Source organism: Trachymyrmex cornetzi, unplaced genomic scaffold (genome assembly GCF_001594075.2).
Source record: "Trachymyrmex cornetzi isolate Tcor2-1 unplaced genomic scaffold, Tcor1.1 scaffold56, whole genome shotgun sequence".
NCBI lineage: Eukaryota > Metazoa > Arthropoda > Insecta > Hymenoptera > Formicidae > Trachymyrmex > Trachymyrmex cornetzi.
The window spans coordinates 1142730-1170365 of record NW_017299871.1 but is presented as its reverse complement, the minus strand read 5'-3'; the positions used below and the strand labels follow the sequence as shown (position 1 = coordinate 1170365).

At 41.4% G+C, this 27636-nt stretch overlaps 1 protein-coding gene across 10 annotated transcripts in view; it reads left to right on the top strand.

Annotated features, from left to right (window-relative positions):
• The window catches only part of Eph (Eph receptor tyrosine kinase), a 62672-nt gene extending 35049 nt beyond the window's left edge, over positions 1–27623 (top strand). Inside the window, exons 3-15 of one of the 10 annotated variants that reach the window (XM_018514955.1) lie at positions 13947–14232; positions 14601–15137; positions 15454–15614; positions 15727–15991; positions 16108–16296; positions 16377–16488; positions 16624–16694; positions 17228–17245; positions 17853–17918; positions 18850–19026; positions 19128–19597; positions 19706–20043; positions 25638–27623. In XM_018514955.1, the coding sequence (XP_018370457.1) occupies positions 14079–14232; positions 14601–15137; positions 15454–15614; positions 15727–15991; positions 16108–16296; positions 16377–16488; positions 16624–16694; positions 17228–17245; positions 17853–17918; positions 18850–19026; positions 19128–19597; positions 19706–20043; positions 25638–25902 (2823 nt within the window). In that variant the 5' untranslated portion in view covers positions 13947–14078 and the 3' untranslated portion in view covers positions 25903–27623. Of the gene's footprint in view, positions 1–13946; positions 14233–14600; positions 15138–15453; positions 15615–15726; positions 15992–16107; positions 16297–16376; positions 16489–16623; positions 16695–17227; positions 17246–17852; positions 17919–18849; positions 19027–19127; positions 19598–19705; positions 20044–21722; positions 24232–25637 lie in introns of those variants that run through there. The other 9 variants (XM_018514954.1, XM_018514948.1, XM_018514949.1 and 6 more) reach the window with 9 other exon arrangements.
• The last annotated feature ends 13 nt before the right edge of the window (positions 27624–27636 follow it).

The following is a 27636-nucleotide window of genomic DNA, read 5'->3' as shown; positions in this document are numbered from 1 at the left end:
GCGTTTTAACTGGCTGAGATATTTCAGGCGAGTGAACCGACAAGAAGAAAGCCGAGGACGAGGGAGGAGAGCGAGAAGAGATCTATAGCCCATCCAGTCTGAACCATATGTGCGTCCGTACTCCGTATATCAGTGTGCGTGCGGATACGAGCATGAAGCGTGGGCTTGAAATTCTGTCCGATTAAGATTTAATTTTTAAATCACGACCATTCGTTCTCTCTGCCACGAATCTACATGATTGCCGAGACACGTGCCATCCTGCAAAACGTGATTGCGCTTCGTTTGCCATTCTCTACGACCGCAATATCTATCCGGCGGTGTTTATTCCTGCAGGGGCGAGATTTCACGACAGATGGTTGAAACCTCGATGACGATTTGTCGATGTGCTTCAACGATTACATTCGATTGGACAAATGATTCGTACCATCGAGCAAATATTTGCAACCGCCGACTGTAATAACGTGCACATTTTGGTTTTCAATTTGAAAACGTCAAAGTCGTGTATAGAATGGAATGAAAAATCTTTAGGCGACATATACTGAAACATAAACATTTTCAATAGAAAATGGTCTAAAACGTACATTGGTCGTGATTAATGATCTCTTTGACGGAAACTCGGTTCCTTTGAAGAAAATTTCTTTCAAAATAAGAAATTCTAGAATCATTATGTGAACCCTATCTTTGATGAACCGATCCCTTGTAGATCGTGGACGAATACCGACCTAGTCCAAGTGGTGGCCAGGTCACAAATCGTCGACGGCTCTGCATAACAGTCATCGGTTCCTGGGAACCAGCGCACGCGCAGCATTATGTATGCGTGTCAATCTCCATCGTCGGTCGCCTTCCATTTTCATGAGGATTAATAAAAGCCTCGTCCAACGGCGGGAACTGTATATAGATCATCTTGTGTAAATATTGATTCCCGGTATTATCGCCCCTAGAATTGTACGACCAGAAATTTGGGTGTTTGATACTGTCATCGAGCTGTCATGTCGCTTGCCAAATGCGATACGGATAAATGTGTCTATGAAACACCTCAATTATTACGCTATCATGCACGACTAGTCGTGAATAGTGGAGTTATAATTTGGTCTTTTTCATTGTGTTTCCCTTTTTGCGTTTGAAGCGGAACAATCATAAGTTCATACCTTAGAGCTTAGAGAGAGAAAATGGAACGAAAAATATTTTAGAAAGCGTGACTAATAGAATAAAGCTAATTTTCAACAAGACATCGATAAAATTGTCTTGTACTTTTCTTACTTTGGACTAAGAAAGACTCTGCAGGATATTCTTACCTTTTGTCATTTAAAGAATACCGTCACCGAGCGATGACAAACATTATAGCGTCTTTGGCTTAGCTTTCATACCGCGAACTGGCTATGAACAATGAACGGTCGCGTCGTATTCGAGAAACGTGGATGTTACTCGCAAGATGCAGCGCACCCGAAAGTAGTTTCTAGGAATTAAAATCATAAAGACGGGCTACCACGGTGAATACGAAATCTGCGGCTACCATCTGTTTCCCAGGCGAAGACGGGCTTGCCGCAGGTAGGGCTCACCGCATCGCAGTGGCATAAATCCGGGCTTATGATGTCGTTCCCCTTTTGACGGATCTCGAATTCACGATGAATTAATGGGATCGCGTGCAGAATACGGCAGGGAGAAGAGGTCGAGAAGCCGCGGCAGGGTCAAACGCGGACCGGAAGATGTACCCGGGACCTCGTCCGTCGCCGCATTTTACGACGCCAATTGTACGTGAGCCAGGTTGCAGACTCTACTTGCATAGTCGATGTCGCGTTTGGTGCACGCCGACGGTGTACGTGCATTTCTTTACGGCGCGATCGTCTTGTCGTCTTTATCGATCCGCCCGATGTATTCAGCAAATGTCGGCGGTGCGTCTGGTGCTTTTTATTTCCTCGTTAAATTTACGTGCGAGGTTTAAGGTTTGTAATTAATTAATAGTGCGGTAATTAATAACAGAACGGAAATAATAAAGTTTATAAACCGTGGCTAAGGTAATATTTTCAGCAATCATTCACAAGTTTTAAGATGCTTATCATCATCAGATATTAAGATATATTTCTAAGATGAACATCAATATTATTAAATTGCTTGTCAATTTAATTTACGATATTACTCTTCCTAATTTTGTTAGGATTGCGTTTTAAGGCCGAAAATTAAATTTAGCGCGCGGTTTGCAAGATTAGATACGTAGTTATAAATTTACACCGAATTATTTTAAGCACTAAATCCAGCAGTTTACAGACCTTTTATATCTCCTATATTTATGTATTCATATTACGATCTTGAAAGACACATATATTTTATTTAATAAAATTTATAAATTGACACAAGTGCATACATATATAATAAGTTCCATTGTTAGAAATTATTAAATTAAGCATTTTAGTTCGTATTTCTACCGTAATTCCATTCCCTTTGACTTGCAAGAAGGATAGGTAAAAAAGTTTGGTGGAAACTGGCGGTACCTTTTCGAGCGCGTCCTGCCTACCGACGAGGTATCTATTAGGGTGGCAAAGCCTCTCCTAATGCATCTGTACGTTTCCCATTACGATTCGGCGCGCGTGGGTTAAACTAACGAGACCGGGCGACTGGGAAACGCGAGGGTGCGCGAGGACGAGGATTTCGTGCGCGGGGACGATCAGAAGATGAAGACAGAGAAACCGCCTGGGTGGTAAGAAGGAGCACGATGGAGCGAGAGATAATTTGGAAACGACGAAGAGAGCGAGATGCGAATACGTTAGCACGTTGGCGATGAGGGAGAGGAACAGAGGGCGAAAAGCGATGTCGGAGAAAGCGGAATAGAAAGGAAGAGAGAGAGAGAGAGGAGATCGTCCCACGGTTGAGTTTCCATCTCGATTGGCGCGGTTTCCATGACGACCGGTACGTGACCACGTTGCCCATGGGGAAAACAGCGGAAAGAAAGGGGTTGCAAGCTGATGGGAGGGAAGAGGGTGGACGACGAGACGCGAGAGTGTCACGGGCGCAGCGACTCCTCCGTCCTACTCGTCTCCCTTTCATCGACCCTGTACTCCGCGCCGAGAAAGGACGACAAATAAATGGGATACAGGATACAGAGATAAGAAAAAGAGAGGAAACGGTTAAAGCAACCGTCAGCTCACGTGCGAGGCGACCGACTCTCAGAAAACTTTACAGTCAGCGGAGGAAGTCCGTTAGTCAGACGGAACGGATTGTCGCGAGTTATCGAAATTGAATTCGTCAATTGTCGGCGGGACAGTGTCGCTTTGAAGCCAGCAGGATCGATCGTGCATTCTTCCTTTGCTTATCCAACGATCTCTTGACCATCGGACCAGCAGCGTTTGTAGTAAAGATGCCTCGGTTGTGTCACATTATCGTGAATAATTTCAGAGGCTACTAGTTGTAGGCATTCATAGACATTACCTTTTCTACTAATTAGTATCTACTAATTAATACCGTCATAGTACTGAACCCTGCTCTTAGTAATTAATGTCATTATGCTCCGTGTGACAGCACGAGTCGAGACTTTTATCAGCAAATTGTATCATTAAACTTCGTGAAGCGTAACTTTTTCTTACACGATCAGATAATACGTAGGAACCGCGAATAAAAAGGGACTTTGTAATAGCTCGCGTAATCACTGACCATGCGACATTTAACGCGATGCACGAGAAAAAAACAATGATTCGAGTGCGTACTAACATCGGCCGACCCTTCGAGGGGCTTTCTCCTTTCTCTTTCTCTCCTTCCTCTCATCCCCTCCTTCTCTCTCTCTCTCTCTCTCTCCATAGTGGTGGATTGCCAATTTGTCGGAGGGTCGAACGGTAGGATTCGCATCCGTGCACTTCTCTCTACCCCCTCAAAGGACCTCCAGCAGCAGAGAACTATATCCCAAGCTCTCGGCATGCCGCTCGTATACGCGCGCGCACACGCGAGACGAAAATCCACACGTACGCACGCAGGATCGATGATTCATCCCGGGGAGCCAGCGTTGCCCTGAAATAAGGAGCCCGACCGACCGACCGACCGAGAGCGACGACGAAAGAGAGAGAGAGAGAGAGGTGTTCCGCCAGCTTTTCTTCCCTCGGCGCGAGAGGCGCATACCAAGCGTTCTTTGGTAGCCGAGGGTCGTGTGGGGAAAGCGGAATAGAAGTGACAGTCAGAGCGAAAGTCAATTTGGAAAAGCCTGACTGTGCGCGTCGAAAAGAAGGGAAGTAAGGTGCGAGCAGGGAGCCTCCGTCCGAACGGAACGTACATCATCAGGAACGCCGATCGACCCTTCCTCTGCTCGCGTCGGTCGTGCGGTACTTCACGACGTCTCGTATCGGCAACACGTATTGCAGCCCTCCCTTTTCGAAGAAAGCTATTCTGCGTCTACGTCAGCTTGTTGCGCGCTCGAAAGCGAGTTCTAAACCCTAAACTCGAGAAAATTGAGGAAACAAACTTGGAATTACACCGCGATGAGATGTATATGGGAGTTACGAATAGAATTCATGAAATTTAGATCGATACAAGCTCCCTTGATAGTTCCTTATCGATCTAAAAGTTTATTTATTTTACACATTTTATCATAATATTCTAGTTTCTTTTGTTGTTTATCTTATTCACACACACATTATACGTATCGTGACATTTTTTATTTATATTTTTTTAATAGAATTTTTATGGAAGTTGTATTTTATATAGAACTAATTATTGGAATAAAAAGTGTTAAAGATAATTGTGAGTGTTCTCAACTATATTGCCACAGAACGCGAGTTCTCCAATGTTTTAAAGTACTGCCTGCATGTAATCATTCTGTACCAAGTATCTCGCGAATGCATCAATGAAGTAGCAATCTTTCTATAAGTATAGTTTCAACGAAACGATACTCACGTATTGAATCATTCCGAGTGCATACCAGGCCTGATTCTATCCCCAGCGAATACCTTTACTTAACGTATGCGCCTCGCTGTGCTTCCACTGCTGACCTCGAAATTCTGTGCTATATTCGCCCGCTGTGTGTAATCCGAGTAAAGAAGTTGGCGTTGTATGCACGTCGTATCGCGTACAAAGAGCGAAGTCCATCTAGACCAGAGATATATCTCGATTGGTATCGGTAAAGCGTTCGTTTATAGACCGTTCCAAGATTGAAAGAGAAAAAGAGAAAGAGAGAGAGAGAGAGAGAAATCTTAAGAAGATCGTGTTTAACGATCTTTTAGAGTCGGCCGGTTAGCCGGTGGTTACTGCGCCGGATATCCTACCTGTAAGACACGCGCAATGAGAGTAACACACAGGGTTAAGCGTGTACCGGTTACATTGTATCTCGCGGTGGTCCAGCCAGCATCGCGAAGCCTGGGTAAGATTGGATCTGCGAGTATCGATCATGCATCGAGATGAGACCTGGGCCGGGGTTCTTCGCTCCATTCGAGTACTAATGGAAAGACTGGTATTCATGTGAACGGCCTTCGGGGCCTCTGCAGGCCGTTGCCTCCGCATTCGTTCCTCCTCCTCCTCCTCCTCCTCCTCCTCTTCTTTCTCTTCCTATCTTGCCTCTCTTTCTTTCTTTCTCTCGTCCTCTTTCCTTCCCTCTCGCGCGCACGTCTTGTTCTTGCCACGACTTGCTCCGTCTTCATCTCTCCCTTTGCACGCACAACCGTACTCCCTCTTTCTCTTTTGCACTCGTTCTCTGTCACTCTTCTTCTACTTTCAGATCCGTATATCCGTCATCCGGACCGCGTCGTTAGACGAGACTGTTTATTGACGCAAGTCCTCGAGTGGCTCCTTGCTCCTCGTTTCCTCCTCGATGCCTTGGTGCCGTTTACCGTGTGCGGGATATACCAATGTGAACTGTCTATTGCAAATATGTGGATATGTGTGTGTGTATTCGCAGCTTAATGCGCTTTCATCTGAAATCTCGACAGTGCCACGCGCGTCTTTCCACGAGAATTTCGTACCGCAGGATCAGAGATAATGGACTCGGGGGAAAGGCAGGAATATATCGACGGTATAAAATGGAGGGTGGGCGAGAAGGAACGATGACAGTGAGATTCGAGACTCGTTTCTAAGTCTTATTAAAGTTGGCCGAACTTTCCCGCGAAGCACAGTCGTTGAGATGTTGTAGCAGAGAAAAGTATTAGATAAGGGGACTGGATTTATTAACGATTGACCGGACGGATCTCAACGATTTTCTTCGGACGTCCTAGGTTCTTTGCTTTTATATCTAATAACAAAAATGATCAGCTTTTAGTTTTACTCTGAAGATCACGCAAAATTTGTCAGCTATCGAAAGTATTATATTATTTATATGTAAATCAGTTCATTTTAGATTAATAATTTATGAACTTTTTATTTTATTAACACGTTTTTATCTTCTCGATATCGACTAATGTATGGAAAGATCGGTTTCAGTAAAGTATCTAAAAATTTAACTAGATATGGATCTGAAAATAAATTTTGTTGGGTTATAAAATTAATTACGTAGAACGCTTTGCTAGAATGTTAAAATTTCTTGCAGGGTTGCTCATCATGTTTGAGTTTCCTACATAATTATTTTGACAGCTCGACGACAAAATGTATATTTTCAGATCTGTATCTACCCAAATTGTTAGAAAGTTTAGCAAAATCGTTCTTTCCATGAATGTAGAAGGATGCGAGCGGTGAAAAATATTCTCCAACTATTGTTCCGCATTTGACAGATTCCGCACTAGACCGAAATGGAATATAAAGCGCGCGCGCTCTCGTTCGTCAAGCGAGTGATACGCGCCTTTAACTGAAATCATCGGGACTAGATCCCGTTCGGCGATAATCATCGGCGATACGACGAGCGGGTGCGTGCGGGTCGCATCCACCACTTGACCGACGTGTTTCGCGCGCGTGGAACGAATTTATGTACATGTTTGTGCGACGCGGCTCCGGCGTGAATGCACTGGAGGGTGTCAGGGAGAGAGAAAGAGAGAATGGCGGTCCGTTGCGCGCCGCGTTCCCTATCACGAGGAGTAATTGACTATATAATGGATTCCTGCGACTGCGATACGTCAAACTGACAGGTCCAGGGGCGTGTGTCGAGAGTCCACCGCTCGACCGAGTCCTTCCGATATTAAACCCAACCCCCAACGAGAGCGCAGACCCTCGGGCTAATTCGTGACGATTTTATAAAGCTGACGCCTCTCCTCCGCCTACTAACCGGGGTGAATGTGCGAATTAGCATAGAACTATACCGGATTTGAGGTAGACCCTTTTGCAAGCCGATAGAAAAAATTGTGTCGACTACTCGGTTATGATTAGGTATATTAATCCTCATCAGGAATCGCGGAGGAGGGTTACAAAAAACATTATAGTAGAGGTAATGAAAAATATATTTTATATTAAATACATTATAAGTACTAAAGATCCAGCTTGATTTTTTTAGGACCTTTATTTCCTATTGTTGTACATTTACGTTGCGGTCTTGAAAGATACTTTGTTAAATAAAAATATATTTACTTAGATAAAATTATATTGTATTATATTGGAAAACGAAATTACAAAATATATCACGGAAAAAAATGTTTGGTTGAAGTAACTGAAATTCTGGTGGAAAATGAAATCCAGAATTTTGGTTGAGTCTACTAGATTTCTGATTAAATCAACTAAATATTATTTCACAACTACAGTTTTAATAGATTTAACCAGAGATCTTGTAGATTTAACTAGAATTCTGGATTTTTATTTTCCACCAGAATTCTAGCTAATTCAACCGAATTTTTTTTTCTGTGTACTACAATATTTCATGAAAAGACTATAATTCCGAGGAAAATTGACATTTATTTCTCTATTTTTCTGCGCCCTGTATTGTCCCTGAAATGTTCTTCTTACAAGAGAGGTCATACTCCTTTTGTCTTTTTCATGCCTATGTAGTCAATAATTGGATTAGAACTGTATCGTGTATCTGCTTCAATCTCCGAAGATTCTCGGGCAGAGAGATTTGCGAGGAAATTCAAGCTTGTCTGATTCAGTCCACGTGGCCCCTGTACGGCCCTTCTCGTTACCGCATGACGTGCGCTGTCTCGTCAGGGGCGTTCAGCCCCCCCTGACACGCGACGCTGACGACGTGCACCGCGCTAACTCGAAATATTACGACGACGGTTAAGCTCATTACGGATGGGTGGTTATCATAAGACACACGAGAGCCGTCGTCGGCTGCCCGACAAGTAGCGAGCAGCTCATCGACGATGAATTTTGATAAAAAAGACATACGCTTGAAAACCCGTTTCTCTAAAATAATCTTGAATTCTAGGAAGATATTCCCGGCACGTCGGAAAACTTAACGAGGCTGACATAATACATAGTCATTAAGTATATCATAATCTCGTGTCACAGTGTAGTGTCAAGTAGATTCTTCCTGTAAACATTGGAATGTGATTCGGGGTGATGAATAGTTACGAATTCTTGAAAGAACATATATATAATATGTCGTTTAATGTACATAAATCAAGCGAGATGATGTCTTTTTCGATTATATTGGGAAGATAATTTTTTTTGTCGTTAAGAAAAGCGGAACCTCTTTTTCTTCCTGAATGCACTGTATCATCCCCAATTCAGACCTGCGCGGCAAATAGAAACATCGGATCATCGAATATCGGCGTAGTCGAATTTTTCGCCTCCCCTCACGGGAAACGAGGAGTCGATCTTTGCGTCGTAAATCTCGCGTCTGGAAATTGCTTCTCCCAACAGAACTTCGATCCCGCGGAGGAGAACAATTTGTCCTTTTCTGGAAAGAAGATCCGCACCCCGCGAGCATTTCCTCGGCTGGAATAATCCAGAAATAAATTCTCACCCGACACCTTCTCTCTCACCCCGACCTCCTTATTTCACCGACGATCTTTTCTCCCTTCGGACGCGTACATGCACGCATATTCGCACGCGTTTATACGTGCGAGAGAGAGAGAAAGAGAAAGAAATCTCAGTTAAGTGCCAAGGAACCGTGGAAATTCTTCCTTAAACGGCCTTCCTGCCAATCTTTCGCCCTGAAATACTGTTATATCGGCTTTGGGGTGCGCGGAATAAACGGTTACATAAAGTTTTCGATTGGCGCGTGGCGTAACCACCCCTGTCCGAGGGATGGTCGCCCATCCTGCCCGGGGATACACATATGTGCACTTGTTCGCCCGTAACGGACGATCTACCCTCGTCCGGACGCTGTATTATATCGCGGACGATATTATAGTACTATTGTATTTAAAGCGACGACCATTTCACGAATCAGACCGTGCTCCAGTTAATGAACTTCCTACGAGAGGATAATTGACGGAATGCTCGCTATGTATGTACTATAAATTTGCTTCTATATCTATCTACTGAAATTGCTCGTGTCTTTAGAATTCTTACTACAATACCTATAGAAAAATATCATTCGATTGCTAAGTGATTACTCGATTTACTTTTTTCTTTTAATTAATGGTTATCTTTAACAAAAAATATTTTCTTGGTAATAATCTTAAAATATACTTATTAGAAATTTTAGAAGAAAAATTGTGCACTCAAGACAAGAATTTTTTTTTTCGGAATTATAACATTTTTTTTCGGTCTGTATAGTATTGTACACATCACACATTCTCTCTCTCTCTCTCTCTCTCTCTCTCTCTCTCTCAATAAATTTTACTTTTATTTTAATTAAAATTATATGCTCTCTTGATGCTCTCAAAATTTTTGTGGTTTGCGACACTGTTTTTATACTCATTGTTATTTTGTGTTCTCATTATTTTCTAAAAAATCTTGTCAATTTATAACACCGTTTTTCAAACTTACTGTTATTGTCTCTCTCGTCATTGAACTTATCGGATTAATAATGTAAATTTATATATCACGAAATATATTCAAGGTTTTTAGAGGGCTTGCCCTTGAATCAAAATAAAGGCTCTCTCTCTCTCTCTCTCTCTCTCTCTCTCATCTTTCTCTTTCTCTTCTGCGTATATCTGCGTATATCTAATACCGAGATTGATATTAAATATTTGGAAAGAATGGTTTTAGTATCTACAAATTTAACTAAATACATATCTAAAGATAATGTTGGGTTACCAAAATAATTATGTAAGACATTCAAGCTGGTTGCTAGAATCTCAAAATTGTTTGCAGTACTGCTTATCATATTTGAGTTTTCTACATAATCATTTTGGTCCAACAGAATTATTTTCAGATCAGTATCAACCAAAGCTTTTAGACGCTTGAGCAAAATCTTTCTGTGTTCAGTTTGAAGCTCTCTAATAACGATCTTTTATTCCGCGTAATTTTATCATGAACGCAATTAGCGTTCGGTTCTCCCGAAGGTGTCGGCTAAGAGATGGTAAGAAGAACGGGGGAAAGTTCGATCGCGTCTGGATGCGATACGTGTCGGTCGCAAGAGCGGTTCGTAGTGCCGGATGCACGTAGCTTGACGGAGGAGAGAGCCCTACGTGCCTGCCGATGCAACCTCACCCCAAGGGTGAGGGTTAACTCCCCCCCGACACGAGAGAGCTCAATATATATTAAGATCCGCGAACCCCTCGGACTAAAAGTTCGTAACGTTCCCCTTCCTGCTCATGGAAGACTTCCTACGGACTCTCGCTAACCTCCCCATCCGACAGCTACGCTGTCGGAATTGCGATTATGGTGGCGATATTACTAGCGTAAGGGCAGTGCCCCATCCGCCAGGGTGGCGGTATCCTACATCCACGTCTCTGTCTCTAGTTTTCCTCTTTTTCCGCTCATCTCGCTAGCGCATTCTGAGCTTATTGACTTTACTTCTAAGCCATCGACTCCTATCTATTTATTTGCCACGGTTTGATCTGAGAGAAAGAAGCCGTGGGCGACAAACGGTTCTTTTCCTTAGGATACCTAGTGAAAGCACCACGGGGTAGCTTTCAGGTAATTTTGGCTGTCCCAACCACATTACTCTCAAAGTGTATCTTTTGTCAGCGTTGCTTTTTCTCCAGCAAATCATAAATGTCTAACCATAAAAAAAACCAGGACAAATAGGTAGTTATAGTTAATGAGACTTCGACCGGACAAGGGTATTTGCTGATTTTAACAACAAAAAGTTACGGTGCACAAAATAGAGATTCAGGGATTTTATTTCCATGTGAGGATGCGTGTAAAAAATAACAAATGGAATGTCAGCTAGGTTTCAATACAATTTTGTGATTCATCATCCCGTCGCTATCCTTAAAAGGCATAAAAACTGAGGAAAACCACGTTGGTGGTTTGCACGTGCCACCTCTCGCTCCGTGCTTTCTCCGCCAATGCAGAAAATAGCGAGACACGTCTACCTACTACAAGACGGCGAGGCGAGGGCGATCGATACTCGACCACAAAGACGCTAACCACGGCATAGTTTTCATCGACATCGAACGGTCATCAGTCGATCGTACGATACGCAAATGTACAATCTACCGGTCATATTTAATGCAACCGCGGGTAACTATACGTTCTAGAAAAAAAACTATCGTATATATGCTATTCTACTAATCCAAATGATATTTTCACATTAAGCCATTACGTTATACCTTCAATCTTCACTCTGGAAAAACTTGATATAGTACTCTAAAAAAAGAATATTCTACTTAAACCAACAAAAGAGTTCAATAAGAAATGACATTTTTGTGAGGACAAATAGAATTTCTGGTTACGATAGCCATTTTGTTGGTGTAATCAGAATATGTTTCTCGGTGTTGTACAATTTACTATACAGCAGAAAACATTTTGTATTTGTGTTAGAAATAGTCTACTATCCTTGTTAAAATTTTGTGTTGAATTTTTAATATATCTGAGTGTTAATTTAAAATAACGTAATTGTGTTATTTGAATATTTTGTGTTAAATTGATATTTAGCATTTCTTAGTTGATATTCAGCATGTCTTAGTATTAACAATATAATTTATGAATACGTGAACAAGTAACAAAAATGTTTTAAATGTAAATTTTAAAATAAATGAATAAAATGTGTTAATTTAATATATTATAAATATTGAATTTATTGAAACATGTTGATTTAACATATTATAAATGTTTATTTTAATGAAAAAATATGACTTTTTACAAATTGTATCATTGTTACGTTTTTTATGTTAACTTTTTACATAATATTTAAATTTACGTCTTGCGTTAAATAAACACAAAAATTTGAGCGAACCGTTTGGGATATATGAAATGTGTAACATTCACACAAATTTTCCAACTGAGTAAGCACATGAAAAATTGCAAGATCTATTATAATCTTTTTCTACATTACAAATCTTGCTTGTGACGTAAATCTTAACTAAGTGGCGATCTTCCATAAAGCTAGAACGAAAAAAATGTCTCCGTCTCGGATGTGTCCGTGCACACAGGGGCTGACGGGAACCGATATCGTGGGATTGCAATGAAATATAATGCAGTGGCTAATCGCCTTTTCTTCCAATTCCGGTGAGTAATTTCACGGGACGGTCACGCCAGTGGGAAATCCGTCTCGCCGAAAAATCGACGCGGTGTATTAAAACGAGGACGACTCTCTCAGTGCGATCCAATTAAATGCCGCGCGGCGTTAACGACACCGTGTTTCTTCGTCTTTTCCTCGGAGTTTGCAGCGAGGTTGAAAGCGGCAGGTATAGACACAGCCACGGAGGGCTCTGCAAAAGGAAGGATGAATTTTACCGTCCTTAATGAAATTTCTCAGACGATAAAGAACCTCCGGCGAAGGCGTCGAAATAAATACGTGACGGTGATAGTGGCGCGTTTTCTTATTTCTGTAATAATCCCCAAGGAGAAACATTTACAATATCGATTAACAGGAAAATTGTAGAATATTTTAAAACGTAACAAGTTTGAATTTTCATTCTCGATTCGTGTATAAAACGCGATAGTATCCATTAATCCAATTACATCTCTGTGATAGTATTCTATCGTAAAAGAGCGCACCGTATGCTTACTTTAAAAGCGGCACGAATCCAGTTTCGCAAACCCCGCTAAAAACTATTAATTGCGATCGGAGGCGTGCGAAGGGTACCGGATCGTAATTCGATGCGCGGACGACGGCGAATTGCGGGACTGCACCTCCGTGGTTCCCGGCTACTGGTACTCTCGGACCGCTGAAAAAGCTTTTTTTCGCCGGCAGCGCTTTAATGAAATTTTTTCGACCTCGTCATCGTCCCCGTAATAATCTCCCTTTTGCGACCGGGTAGCCGGCGCGGTCTGAATTTATTGCAGCCCGCCTGCCGGAAACACGTCCGTGAGGAAATCTTCTGGATAAGAGGCTCACGAGCTCTACCTCAGTCTACCATTTTTTGTCACTCCTTACCTGCCGAGTCTTTCCTGGTCCGAATATGAAATACGCGGGAGCGGAGAGACGCGTAAAAAAAGAGCGGCAAAGAGAGGAGAGTGGCTTTGGAACGAGGGAGAGAGAACGAAGGAAAGAGAAAGAGAAGGAGGGGGGGGGAGAGAGAGAGAGAGAGAGAGAGAGAGAGAGAGAGAGAGAGAGGAGTTCCGGTGACGGCGAGGATGACGACGATGGATCCTTCTTGCCCTGGTCGGAACTTTTTGCGGTCGCTCTTGGGACGAGCCCGAGAGCCAAGGGGGGCAATAAAACTAATGGTAACGCGCGCCGGTAATTCCTTGCGGTCTGTTTGTCGCAAGTCGACGACCTGGCCTCTCCGCCTCGTCATTTACCGAGGGAGGATTCTACGGCCAATGTCGGCCGACCGACGACAATGACGACGGCGGGTGGTGCTTTCTCGCTTTCGTCGCGGTTGGTGGTAACACGTAGAATTGGGTTAGCATCGCGGATTTTAAGTGCCGGATGCCTTCCTGCATCGAAATGCGATCGCTTTCCCGATACTTTCGAAGGAGGGTTTCCACTTTCAACCATTGTCCACGCTGGTCTCATTAATTTCAACCAAGAACTAGAATAGAAAAAAATGGGTTTCTCATAAAATACATATTAACGTAATGTTCTTTCTTTTCAATCTGTTTTGCAGTGGGTAGAAGAGTCTTTTACAAACTTCGACAAAGGTATCAACTGGCGGAGTTACGTTGTCTGCGACGTAGCGTACTCCAATGTGAACAACTGGCTGTGGACGCCGTTCATAGAGAGGGGTCCAGCGAATCGCATGTACATAGAAATCAATTTCACAACTCGCGACTGTTCGTTGTTTCCCGGCAACGCTCTCAGTTGTAAGGAGACTTTCAGTCTACTCTATTATGAGTTCGATGCCGCGACCAAGGAACCACCCCCGTGGGAGCCGGACAGCTATAAACTTATAGGTAAGCGATGATAACACAAAGCATGACAATTAAAAGATTTACCTCGAAAATAGGATAATAATATTATTTTGAGAATAACAAATTTAATAGAATTTGCAAAGGATAAAGAATATTTTTTGAAAAAATTTTAAAACATAACAAATTAAAATTTTACTTAATTAATAGATAAATTAACCATAATACAGATTAAGTAACCCTATAATAAAAAGTTTGCTGTTTCTCGAAACTATTCCTGATGAAAGAATTAAAATTTATGTTTTCGGCGGAGAGAGTTACTAGGTTCTTTTTTTTCATGCAGCTGTTTTCAACTAAACTCGTCGCTCTCAATATTTAGGACGGCTTTATATGTCAATTTTATGTACTTGCAGGTCGTATAGCTGCGGGCGAAGGTAGGTTCAACACGAACACCGAGGTAGTGATAAACACCGAAGTGAAGTCGATTCCGGTGACGAAGAAGGGCGTCTACTTCGCCTTTCGTGACCAGGGCGCTTGCATATCGATCCTGGCCATCAAGGTATACTACATCAGTTGCCCTGAGATTTCGGTGAACTTCGCACATTTTCCGGCCACACCAACCGGTCGCGAGGTTGCGCTTATTGAGCAAACGCGCGGCATTTGCGTTGCGAATGCCGTCAAAATCGCCCAGCCGACTTTCCTCTGCAAGGGAGATGGCAAATGGTATCTCCCGACGGGCGGATGCCATTGCAAACCTGGCTACCAAGCTGACACGGACAAGCAGGAGTGCAAGGAGTGTCCGATAGGCAAGTTCAAGCATGAGGCGGGTTCTCATGCCTGCGAGCCATGCCCGGAGCACAGCAAAGCTTCCGATTACGGCTTCACGGAGTGTCGTTGCGATCCGGGCTATTTTCGGGCAGAAAAAGATCCTAAGAAGATGCCTTGCACACGTGAGTATTAAATTGAATTAACAATTTTTACAAAAAAAAAGCTTGTGTCATTTTAAAATTTAGAAAAATAATCGTTCAAATAATCCCAAAAATCTAGGAGTTTCAAAAAACATCTGAAATATTAAATTAAGTTCCTTGAGTATTTTCATTAAAATATTAACTTCTATAATTTATACTTGCGTTATATTGTTTGATATAATATTCGTGAGTTGCGATATACTGTAGTCAAAGAAAAAGTTTTGCGTACATGGAAGATGGAAAGAATTTGGAGGTCGGCGTTCCGCGAAAATCTTCAAGACTATATGCTTTTTTGCAGAACCACCTTCGGCGCCGCAAAACCTGACCGTCAACTTTGTCGATCAGTCCACGGTGATCCTTTCCTGGAATGCACCGCATATGCAGGGTGGCAGGTCTGACACGACTTATAGAGTGGACTGCGATTCCTGCAGCATGGGCGTTAAATACATTCCTAATACCGTGAGTTTTCGTCAAAATCGTATATTTATACGCGAGTATATCGATTGCGCGATAGTTGAATTATTCCTCGATCAAAAAGTTGACGCGCGTATTCGCTTCGATTTTGTAACAGGAGATCTTCAACGACACGAAGATCACGATAACCGGTCTGAACGCGGTGACTACTTATCGCTTCCAAGTGTTCGCCGAGAACGGCGTATCGTCGTTGGTCGGCAAATCGGAATACGTGGACATTACCGTTACGACAGAGGCGAGCGTGCCAAGTCTAGTGAGCAACGTCAGGATCACAAGTGTCAAGAGCTCAGAGCTCAGCATCAGTTGGGACGCGCCAGATATCGGAACTGGCGGAGACAACGATCTCGTCGAGCGATATGAAGGTAAAAGTCATAATAACAATATGTTGCTATGCCATTGTACGGCGAGATCAATTCTAAATTGTCATTCGATCGCATTGTGGCGGCGGAGGGATTAATAATCTCGATATCTGATACAGTGAGGTGTTACCCGCGCTACGACGACGCCACTAATGCAACCGTCATTCAAACGTCCGAGCTGTCTGCCACGTTCAAAGGTCTCAAGCCTTCCACGGATTACGCGATACAGGTTCGCGCCAAGACCACCCGCGGCTGGGGCGAATACACGCCGGTGATATTTAAAAAGACACCCCACGCGATGGGTTTAGGTAAGCGCGTTCAGCGGCATTTAGATTCACATTTCGCAATCTCCTTCGTACCGCGCCTTTAACAGAAATGTTTCATGCAGACTACGTTGGCGAGGACGACAACATGCAAGTTAGAATAATCGCAGGGGCGATCGTTGCTGTGGTCGTACTTCTCGTGATTATTATCATCATGACCGTTTTAATTCTTAGAAGGTAATTGAATCATTTTCTATATTTGAAATATGTATATGTCTCAAGTGTGTTGCTAACTATCGTATACTAACGCACGAAAAGTCACTTCTTTCCAATTGCTTTGCTCAATTCGGCTGATATACGATTTCGTTGCAGCAGGGCCTCGGACGAATGCAACAAGAAACAGCCGAGCGACTGCGACACCTTGGAATACAGAAACGGCGAAGGTACGTTTGCATTTTGCTCGAAATTTCTCTTTTTAAAAATTTATTATCGCTATTACCCGCCCCGCCCCCACAACCCTGTCACTTTCATAGTTGTTTCACTATGCCCTCGTGTCTTGTGACTAACTTTGGAATCACTGGCCCCCCTTAGATCCAGCAAGTGTCGAAACTATACCCCGTATACAAACAGACCCACGATAATACGTTAAACACCCCCCTCAATACTGTAGAGATTTTTTTGCGGATGAGAGTGAGAGAAAGAGAGATAGCTGAACAATTAACACCATAGAGAAAATGAGCGAAGAGAAAGCAGTCGGGCTCTGAAATACGTCCGCGACAGGGACTTAAAGAGAAACGATCGCTTTCCAACCAAAATTCACATCGATCTGGCCCATTGCCTGAGTGCGATTATTCTAACCAAATTCTTTCGATTCTTTCTTTTCATGTGCGATTCCCCTAATCTATCGAACCTGCCTCCATGAAAAATCCATGAAAAAATCCAATGAAACAATGTACACAATCGCCTGCTACTACAGGACTAGTTGTGACCTACAGTAAGTCTTCTCCAAACACCTCAAGTTTTGTTTTTTAGGAACTCAATTTTGTGTAGATTATTTTTGCAACCCCTGTACATGCATTACACTCTCAATCTAAGTCAGACTTTACGCTTTTGCATATACACACATCACACACGCACCAACAAACACACGTATACAACAATTATGCACGATACCTAATTTTCTTAGATACACATTATGCGTGTTCGCGTATGTGCGCATTGTGCTTGCGTATGTTTGTTATGTTGCATTGCTCACGTTTCAATTGCATGCGTATTTTCCAGTGTGTCGATGTTAATATCGTATGTGCTTTTTATATCTGGATTTGATTCGTGAAACCGGGAAGAACATAAAAGATGAAAAGAAAATACAGAGATACGCTTAAAAGAGTGCATTTTTAATCAGCGCGTTATGTGGATATTCTAATAATTTTTACTTGGATTTGATTACATATTTTCACAATAGTCTCATCCGTGATCAAGATATTTCAATTACCATTTCTCGCTTTACGTCATTTAAAAAAAAAATTCATCATCGTACACTTGCCGCTTCTTTTTGTTTTGCTGTTTGTCAATTAGTGTGTTGGTTGTTGTGTTGTTCACAGTGCACTGCAAAATGGACAGTTCACCGATTGTGACAACCCATACCAACAACAAGAGCAAGTCCTCGCGTAAGTCCTTTGTTTCCCAAATTAATCTCCGGCCAAAATTTTCGTGACTGAAAGAAAAACAGAAACGCCGGACATGTCCGCACGATATATTAAAGGCATAACCGAACGCACCGACACTCGTACACTCACTCCGAGTTCTCCACGATTATTATAGTTTAGCTTTAGTTACGCTACACTCCGTTCTGTTCTTTCTTCACTGTCCTAGATATGCGATATGGATGAAAAGTTTGGAAGTAATAAAAGCATGCTGCAGCCCCGTGTTTCGCACGCAATTGCATCATGTTCTTGCATCCAATTTTTTAAATCTTATTTTTCATTTTTCTTCAAGCGATCGTGCTTTGCGATCGCCTTTCTTCTTACCATGATATATGCAAAATACTTGGATGTTCCGAGACGGCTCAAATAGAAATTAAATTGGTGTGAACAAAGAAGATAATAAAAATCAACGAGAGGAAGACTGTTTGAATCGTTCGAAGCATCCCGGACGAGCGGTGTAAAAAATCGCTGAGTTTTCCGGATATATCGTAATAATCTTCAAAATAATTTAGCATGCAAAAATTGTACATTTTGACTATGCGCGAATTTTTAGCATACATAGACACCGCCGTTTGACATTAAACACACCAGATTCTAAGCTAGATAAACACATACAAGTAAAAAAAAAGACTCTTTCACTAAAGTGGGACTGAAAAAGAGAAGAGACATATTTTAGAATCCACCTGCGTTTGGCTTTCTTGGTTGTGTCTTGTTTTTTGGAAATTTTAAACTCGCTGACGAGAGAGAATGTGTGAGTGTTTCTTTTTTGCGGGATTTGACACGGTTGGCCGAGCGATAGAGCGAATGTTGGGACGCGCGGTCTAGAGTTCTGTCAAAATTTCGCACCACCGGCCCTCGTGTTAATATAATGAACTCTGTTTTCGTGACGTTGCAGTGACCACGCCGCTGTTCACACCTGCAGTGGGGGTCGCCGCGGCGGGCGCAGGCGGCGCAGGCGGTGCAGGTGCAAGGAGTTATGTCGATCCTCACACCTACGAGGACCCGAATCAGGCGGTACGCGAATTTGCCCGAGAGATAGACGCCGGATATATCACGATAGAAGCCATTATAGGTGCGATTTTGTACATTATTATATGGTATCACGAACGGTTATCAAATAAGATAATTATAGTAATTTGATTATATTTTGGACGATTTTTTTTGCGACCACAGGTGGCGGAGAGTTCGGCGATGTCTGCCGAGGGAAATTGAAATTGCCTCCCGACGGACGGACAGAAATAGATGTGGCCATAAAGACCCTGAAACCAGGCTCCGCAGACAAGGCTCGTAATGATTTCCTGACAGAGGCGTCGATAATGGGCCAATTTGAACACCCCAACGTGATATTCCTGCAAGGCGTGGTGACGAAGAGCAATCCGGTGATGATCATCACGGAGTTCATGGAAAACGGTAGCCTGGACACTTTCTTGCGCGCGAACGACGGCAAGTTCCAAGTGCTCCAGCTGGTGGGCATGCTGCGTGGCATCGCCAGCGGCATGCAGTATCTCGCGGAGATGAACTACGTGCACCGCGATCTCGCCGCGAGAAACGTGTTAGTCAATGCCGCTTTGGTTTGCAAGATCGCCGATTTTGGGCTCAGTAGAGAGATCGAGAGTGCCACAGAGGGGGCTTACACGACCAGGGTGAGCAGATTTAAGTTGCGGAATCAAAATTAATATAACCCAATGACTTATAAGGCTCGAATATATATTTATAATTTCTTGCTCGATTAATCTACCATTTATATTCAGGGCGGTAAAATTCCGGTACGGTGGACAGCACCGGAGGCGATAGCGTTCCGTAAATTCACGAGCGCCTCCGACGTTTGGAGTATGGGTATCGTATGTTGGGAGGTGATGTCGTACGGCGAGAGGCCGTACTGGAACTGGTCGAATCAAGATGTGATAAAATCGATCGAGAAAGGCTACAGGCTTCCAGCGCCGATGGATTGTCCGGAGGCTATCTACCAGTTGATGCTCGATTGCTGGCAGAAGGAACGCACCCATCGGCCGACCTTCTCCAATCTCACACAGACTTTGGACAAGCTCATACGAAGTCCGGACACACTGAGAAAAATCGCTCAGAACAGGTAAAAGCGCTCATTTGTCACTGTAATCGCCAAGTACCGATACGTGATAGGAAACGATCTTTTTAGGATATGTTAATCACGAAAATAATATTAGGAAATTCATTTCATGAATTAAACGTTTAGCAATGTAATTGTTATCATACAATGTAAATCAAGGAAATATGACGGAATGTGTATAATCGGCATACAACGAATGAAATTTGCTTCAAGCGCACGTTCGTAAATAGTTATCATTGTTTCATTGACATTATCTCGTTCTTTTTCCTTTCATTTATCTCCCATTGAGTCGCTCGTTCATTAATATCTTAATAAGAATCACGCCGCATGCTACGTGACTTATATATCGTGTCCATAAATTAATTTCTCTCGACAGCTAATAATTATTTTCATTCATTTGCCGAAACACTCACGCGTGGATCATGCTACATCCGTTTCACGCCACTTAGAATGGGATTTGGCATTGTGGCTCATTGATGTATGACGTCCCGCACAAGCCTACAATCGTATACACATATATAATATGCATATGTATTCAGAAGGAAGGCCAATGTCTGCATACTCGCATACGTATTCGCGCCATCGTGACACTTCGACCTGATTGGCATTACTGGAAGCAGGCTACACATACTGGACTGCGTTATACGCACTTGCTTTTTATATTCGTGCTTTTTCTGATTTTTTTTCTTTTTTTTTTTTTTTAATTAGTTCTCTCGGCATATCCCCTAAGTAACAGTCCTCAAAATTTTCTACTGCGTCTATGTCATTTTGACATTCATTTTCCGACACGCACGAGAAAGGAAGAGAGCAAAATAATTGTTAGATTTGCCTCGAAAATTCGAATATCTCTTCCTTCACATTATAGTACACACTTCGCATCTCTCTTCGCTATTTTAATATCAAAGAGTCACATCTTGTGAACGGTATTGCTTTATGCTTCAAAATACATTTGGCCGAGCGAGGTTTCCAGAGTTAGTTGACGGGAAAATTAATTTATGGACGAAAGTCTACGTCGTCTGCGTACTTTTATCGTGTTTCGGGAACTTAGTCGAGACCATGCATTATGCGACGACTTCAACAGAGCTTCCAATTGCTTTTGCCGCTTATCATTTCTACACTTCTTGAGTCTATTGTTCGCATTTCAATTATTCTTTACAAGATGCAGCTATGTTTAACAGGGGGCTAATTTTGTGTTGCTTTTCTCTTTCACTGGTTTCGATAAAATTGAGTTTTGCTGCAATCGAGTAGTATATAAAATATCTACGAGATAAAAATTCGTTTATATAGCAAGTTATCTAACTGTAATTTTATGTTTCCTACAAGAAACTTGTAATCGCAACGAAATGGGTAAGCCTCCTCCCTCAGATTCTCCGAATATTCCATTGGCATGAAAGAAAACATTATATCATTTTATTACATTATTATTTCATGTATCTTTTGTTCGCGGAGCGACTTATCGGTTCGCGTTTTATCTCTATGCCAATGGGACGCAATATAAAATTCGCATTTGGAAATCTCGTTGGTTTCTCTCCTGTTCCTTCGTTTCGCCTCTTTTTTCCCCCTGGGCTAATTCTTTGTGCTTTTGGTTTTGTGGTGTCCTTTGGTACCTGACTACGAACTACTGCAACTGCAACGCAACTGCGACAACTATCGTCCACGACAACAACAACCATCGCCTACAGCGTGAGGCCGCCTGCACACAATCCGTACTATGTCACAAGCCATACAGCTGCCGCCCAGGCTGCGGCGGCTGCGATGCCCCCAGGCCCAGCCGCGAGCACGGCGAGCCCGTTCGTAGACATAGTCGGCCATCAGGCCCATCAACAAGCCCAGTCAGCGATTGCCGTTCCAGTAATGCCACCAGGAGCCGGCCGTAGCTTACACTATCACACACATGCAGCAACACACGCAGCAACACACGCATTGCCACACCAACAATCACCGCTCACCTATCCCAACTGGGTTCCGTTCTCTCATTTCGGCTGAGAATGGTTACACTTGAATTAAAACGAGCAAGAGCATCACCATCATCATTATCATCATTTCCGCCCGTCTTTCTAGCCATCAGAATTAACGCCTGGCGTTTAAACCGGACGTAATCTCAAAAGACTGCATTCTATATCGTTACGATTCGCATTATCTTTTATAATCGCGCTAGTCGTAGAGAAATCATAGGCGCTCTTCCAGCGAAATAGTAAAAAAAAAGTATAATCCAAATCGTGTCAGATGGAATAGTACATGTGACGAAAATAGTAGAGGTATAATACAGCCGATAATACATTATCGGAGTGTGCTATAAACTGTATGTACAAGAGTAGTACCGTCGTAAAAGAATCTCTTCTCCAGTCTTTTTACTACGAATTATCGATAAATGCGAGGATGTAGCTATAGATATACATGTTAGACGATACAGAGAATTTCTCCATGTTGAACTAAGCAATAAACTTTACCATACAGAGTTAGAGCGTATATTATCGATTAAAATTGTACCGAGATATAAATAGAAAGTTTAAGAGTGTTTCCAAATTTTATGAAGGATAAATTCAACCATCGAATAGCAATATAGATTTAAACGCGAGCTTAGAGAATAAAAGGCAAATAAACGTGGTGTGCATAAAAGCAACTAGAGTCTTTAAAGTGTTCTCATAATTCTATATTAATCATCATAGCTTTCATTGATATACGCATAAAGAAAAAAAAAGAAAGAAAAAATGCATATGCACGTACACACAAAATCACACGCATACATTTACAGAGGGTGTCCCAAAACTAACGCCATTTCTTTCGACTGCGAATTCTTTAATCAGTTCGGACTCGATAAGATAAAGTTTTCTATGGGGAAAAATTCGCCTATATATAACAAATTGCTCAAAAGAACAGCCATAGTCTTACGACACCCCATACATCATACATTAAATCGATATAAGTACTTATCGTGTAATTTATTAAAACTATCGATTTTATCTTAGCGAAAGATTTATTAACATATATATGTACAGCACGCGTGCAACCGGTTGACCATTTTAGAATAGTATTTTTATACGTAATATATTAAATGAAAAACAATATAATTAACAATTAACGGTGTTAGATCATATTTCTGCATCCATGAATCATCAAGAAATATTGTAATCATAACATTAATTTCTAAACTATTTCTACAGAGTATAATGAAACAACGCCATTCTAAGAGAAATGATTAATTCATTGATTACAAAATTTGCTATTAGGCTATTTCTCTTTACGTCCTCTGAAAATATTACAATAAAAACTTGTCGCAGCATTTATAGGCCGGAGGTGAGGCATTTATCCAATGATAGGAATAAATAGAAATAAAAGTGATTTGTCGAATTTTTCATAATCATGTTGAAATATCGATCACGCTAAATTCGTCTTTTTTTTTGTATTTTTAAGATTTAATATAAAATGCATTTGTAAAAAGCTTAAAATTATTCCAAGCTGTTTGTAAAAGATAAACATGAAGATATTCGTATTGGCGAACGATAAAAAAGAGATAAAATTTGAGAAAAGAGATAAAATTCAAAGCCAAATAGATTGAAACTAGCCTGCAGATAGAAACACACACCTAATATGACCTTCATCGCACTAACAAATGCTAACAATTGTCAGAATCAGAGAAAGGGGTGGTCCACCCTCACCCCCACCCGCCTCATCGGAATCTTCCAACGTGCATTTGAGAAACAGGTAAAGAAAACAAGAAAAGAGAATCAAAAGCGGCATTCCCACACACTGAATCCTATTTGTGGATGAGAGAAAAAAAAAGAAAGAAAGAAGCGCAGAAGAACAGAAGCTCAATCGTTTCTGTTTCGTCCAGTGCCCTAAATAACACAGAATTCGCCCTTTAACATTTCAACGATTTGATTACGCTGACTGTGCTTTCACGTTCTCTCTGCTTCTTTGACACAGTAATGAAATATCGCCGTCATGTAGACAGCCGTCTCCATGCTTGGTAAACCTCTTAGTTTATGTTGCACTGCTTGCCTTCATACGCACTGTAATCCGTTCACGTGTATATGTACCTAAACTGTAAACTATGTATCATTAACACGTTACATATGATACATCTCTCGTCAACAATACTATTGTTAGCAGTTTGCGTTATTATCATCCTCATTATTGTCATTACATCGCCATTATGTCGTCATCGTTATAGTACTTATATTACTTTTTTCGCGGTATTTGTTTTATTATTATTATTGACATATTAGTATTACTAATATTATGTTAGTATGATACTCATACTATTTTTAATAATAATGTATTAACACATTAATATTAATATTTTGATTTTTTAATATCAGTAATATTATGTTTATTTCATTAATTTATTGACTCGGATGAATAAATCCAAATATGTTTAATGCCTATTCGAGTCCAAACATCAGATGTAGTTGTGTGTATCAAACCTTTATTATATTAGTATATATATAGTATTTTGCCTACTATATATATATAGTAGTTAGGTTATATTGAAAAGGATCCGAACCAAGGATCGAAACGTATGATTATACTAATATAATAAAGGTTTTGATACACAACTACATTTGGATTATGTTTATTACTAGTTATTTTTTTAATTTTTATTTTTTTGTATGATTATTATTGAGCCGAAGAAAGATTGGATGTATGTATCGGTATTTAAGTTTCGTAGCGCCTGTACATAACGTTGTACAAAAAAGTGAACCAAACTTACGAATTAATCATATGTATACATTGATTATGTTTATTTTTCAAAATGTATAATTCGTAATTTATAATTTATACAAAGCCGATCAAATATTACACATATGTGTATATTCATAAAAAACCTATTTAGGAGTAAACTGTATATATTTAAATAACCAATCTATACATATTAGTTAAGTCCCGTTTTATACATCTATCCTTAAAAATTTAGTAAATAAATTATATATATCAATTGAATTATCATTTTAGATTTTTTCGCAGATATTCTAGAATTTAAATTTATGAACTTTGATTGATTTATTCTTTCTCCCTATATAATAATCAACGTGACAATAATTTTACATATTTAAGATGCCTTTTTGCAATTTATATATACGTATGTAATATCTAAACATTTGTATATGTATATGTCTCTCTTCTTTATGTAAAGTCAGGAAACAATACAGTTACGTTTTACAGCCAATAATACATACTGATAGTATAATCTACCTAGAAGTAAAACGTAATTTCGATCAATTTAAGAATATATCATTAATAATGAAACGATATTCTACATATAGTATTTTGTAACCCGATATCCTATGAAATAACGAAGATATTAGTAACTTCAACATCGACGAAACGTCGAGCGGTCTGCGGCCGAACTATCATCTTCTTTATTTCATTTTTAGCTTCTTTGTCATTAACTTGTGGCGTAGTCGATAGCAAATGAGCAAAGCATCCAAAACATACATTTGAATTATGCGAATGTGAATGTATTTGGATAGCGAAAGAATTTAAAAAATCCTGAAATCTCGTGTACCTACCCTAACTTTTTCGTACTCCTCCCCGCTGTGAACGTTATTCATTCGCGCACAAAGAGATATTTCTTATCTTATTGTTTTTGACAGGGGCACAAATCCACTGGCACCAGATGCAGTGGACCTAACGCAATTGAATTCCGTCAGCGAGTGGCTAGCTTCCATCAAGATGTCACGATACGCAGAGAGTTTTGAGCGGGCGGGCGTGACGACGTTGGAGGCAGCAGCGCGCGTCACCGTCCAGGAGCTCACGGCCCTCGGCATAACGCTCGTAGGACATCAGAAGAAGATCATGAATAGCGTGACGGCATTGCGGGCGCAAATGTCCGCCACTTCACAGGGTTTCCTCGTGTAACCATAACCGCGACCTCAAATCCCGCGAACGGATCGTACGTAGAAATCGGCTGATCGGCACGGAACATCGCTATCCCTATGGATCTCACGAATTCGAGGCGCCCCGACGCGTCGCCTCCGCGAGAAGCGAGAAGACGATCCTCCCATGTATCATCTAGGACTCGTGATTACCTAGTCAGAGCGACGATGTCCTCGAGAGAATATCTCTTCGCGCGCAAATAGATCCGTTAAACTAATTGGGGGTTGATTCGAGGCATAGCTTTCATGATACCTCCGAAGCGATACGCTAAAATCGTCTCACTTTAACCGAGAGATTCAAAGCATTCGTGCTGCAGACATTCCGCGTTAGCGAGAGTCGAAAGGAAATCCATTCTTCGCATTTACGACTCTTCTCAAAGAGAGGGAGTACGAGGACCACGCATTCGCCATCTCGCATATAAAGTGCAACGACTTTTACTCAACATGTAGAACGATACACCTATTGCGAAACTTCCGCGATTTGTAAGTGTCAAAGAAATTTAACGCCTTACGGGAACGGATCATTCACGAAACTCGTTTCAGGATGTCTTGAAAGATCACCGTGAAAGAGTCTTAATGGGATCAATGTAACATACTCTCCCACGAACAACGAGCGCCAATACTCTTTCGTTTCCTAGGCCGTTTCCGTGATCGATCTATCTAAAGATCAGACTGACAACGGAAATAAACGAGCCATGTAATCACTGCCGCGAAACCTTTCGTCACTTATGAATGTTCTCCTTTTAGTTTAAAGTACTTGTGTAACAACTGTTAAATTGTATACACTATATATTTTTTTTCGGAGACTTTCATTGAGATTTACAGCCGAATTCTTTTTTTTTTACTATTCTATTATCGCGCTTGTTAGGTTTTGTAACATTTTGTACTGAATGGCAGCTCATTTTAGTACGTATGCATCTGCGATATAGAACATTGAACGGCGAACATATCGGCCTAAATGTCGTTCGAATATGTCTGTTCCTGGCCTCTTTTCTTAAATATACTAAAGTTACGTGTTTGTCTATAACGATCGACATAGCAATACACATCTGACAAGGAAAACCGACGATTAGAGAAATAGAGGACCGTATCACGAGGGAACTGTACCAAAAATCGGATCGTAATAGTTTCCGAAATCGGTAGCGTGACAACAGTGTAGGTTCATTATTTCGTGTAGTGAATGTAGCGAGTGCATTACACTATTACGCGTATGTCGCCTCGGTAATGTACACGATCGAGAACAAGGGCGAATGTTTACTCTTTACGTCAAATTACAACTTTATGCCTTTGCATTACCTATATGGAAACGTCGTACACGCACGGCCTATATGTAGGTATACCTTTCGATTATAATGACAAACGACGAAACGAACGAAGCGAATATGTGCCAACGCGAGTGTGCAAGAGTTATTTTAGCGCGAGACTGCGTGACACGGGATAAACGAATGGAAAATGAGCGGATGCGTGAATGTGAGTGTGAATGAAATTGCATCGGTGAGTGACGAGAATCTACCGCGACCCATTTTTCGCGCTATATTCATATGTACACGAGCGTGCGATCACGAAATCATTCTATATATACATATACATATAAATAGATATTGTGTTATAAATACGACACTGTGAAAAGGGACGAACGGGAGTAAAACTCTCTATCGATAGGAAAAAAGCACAAGAGACATCCGTTCGCACCGGAAAGCAAAGGAGGACAATAGGG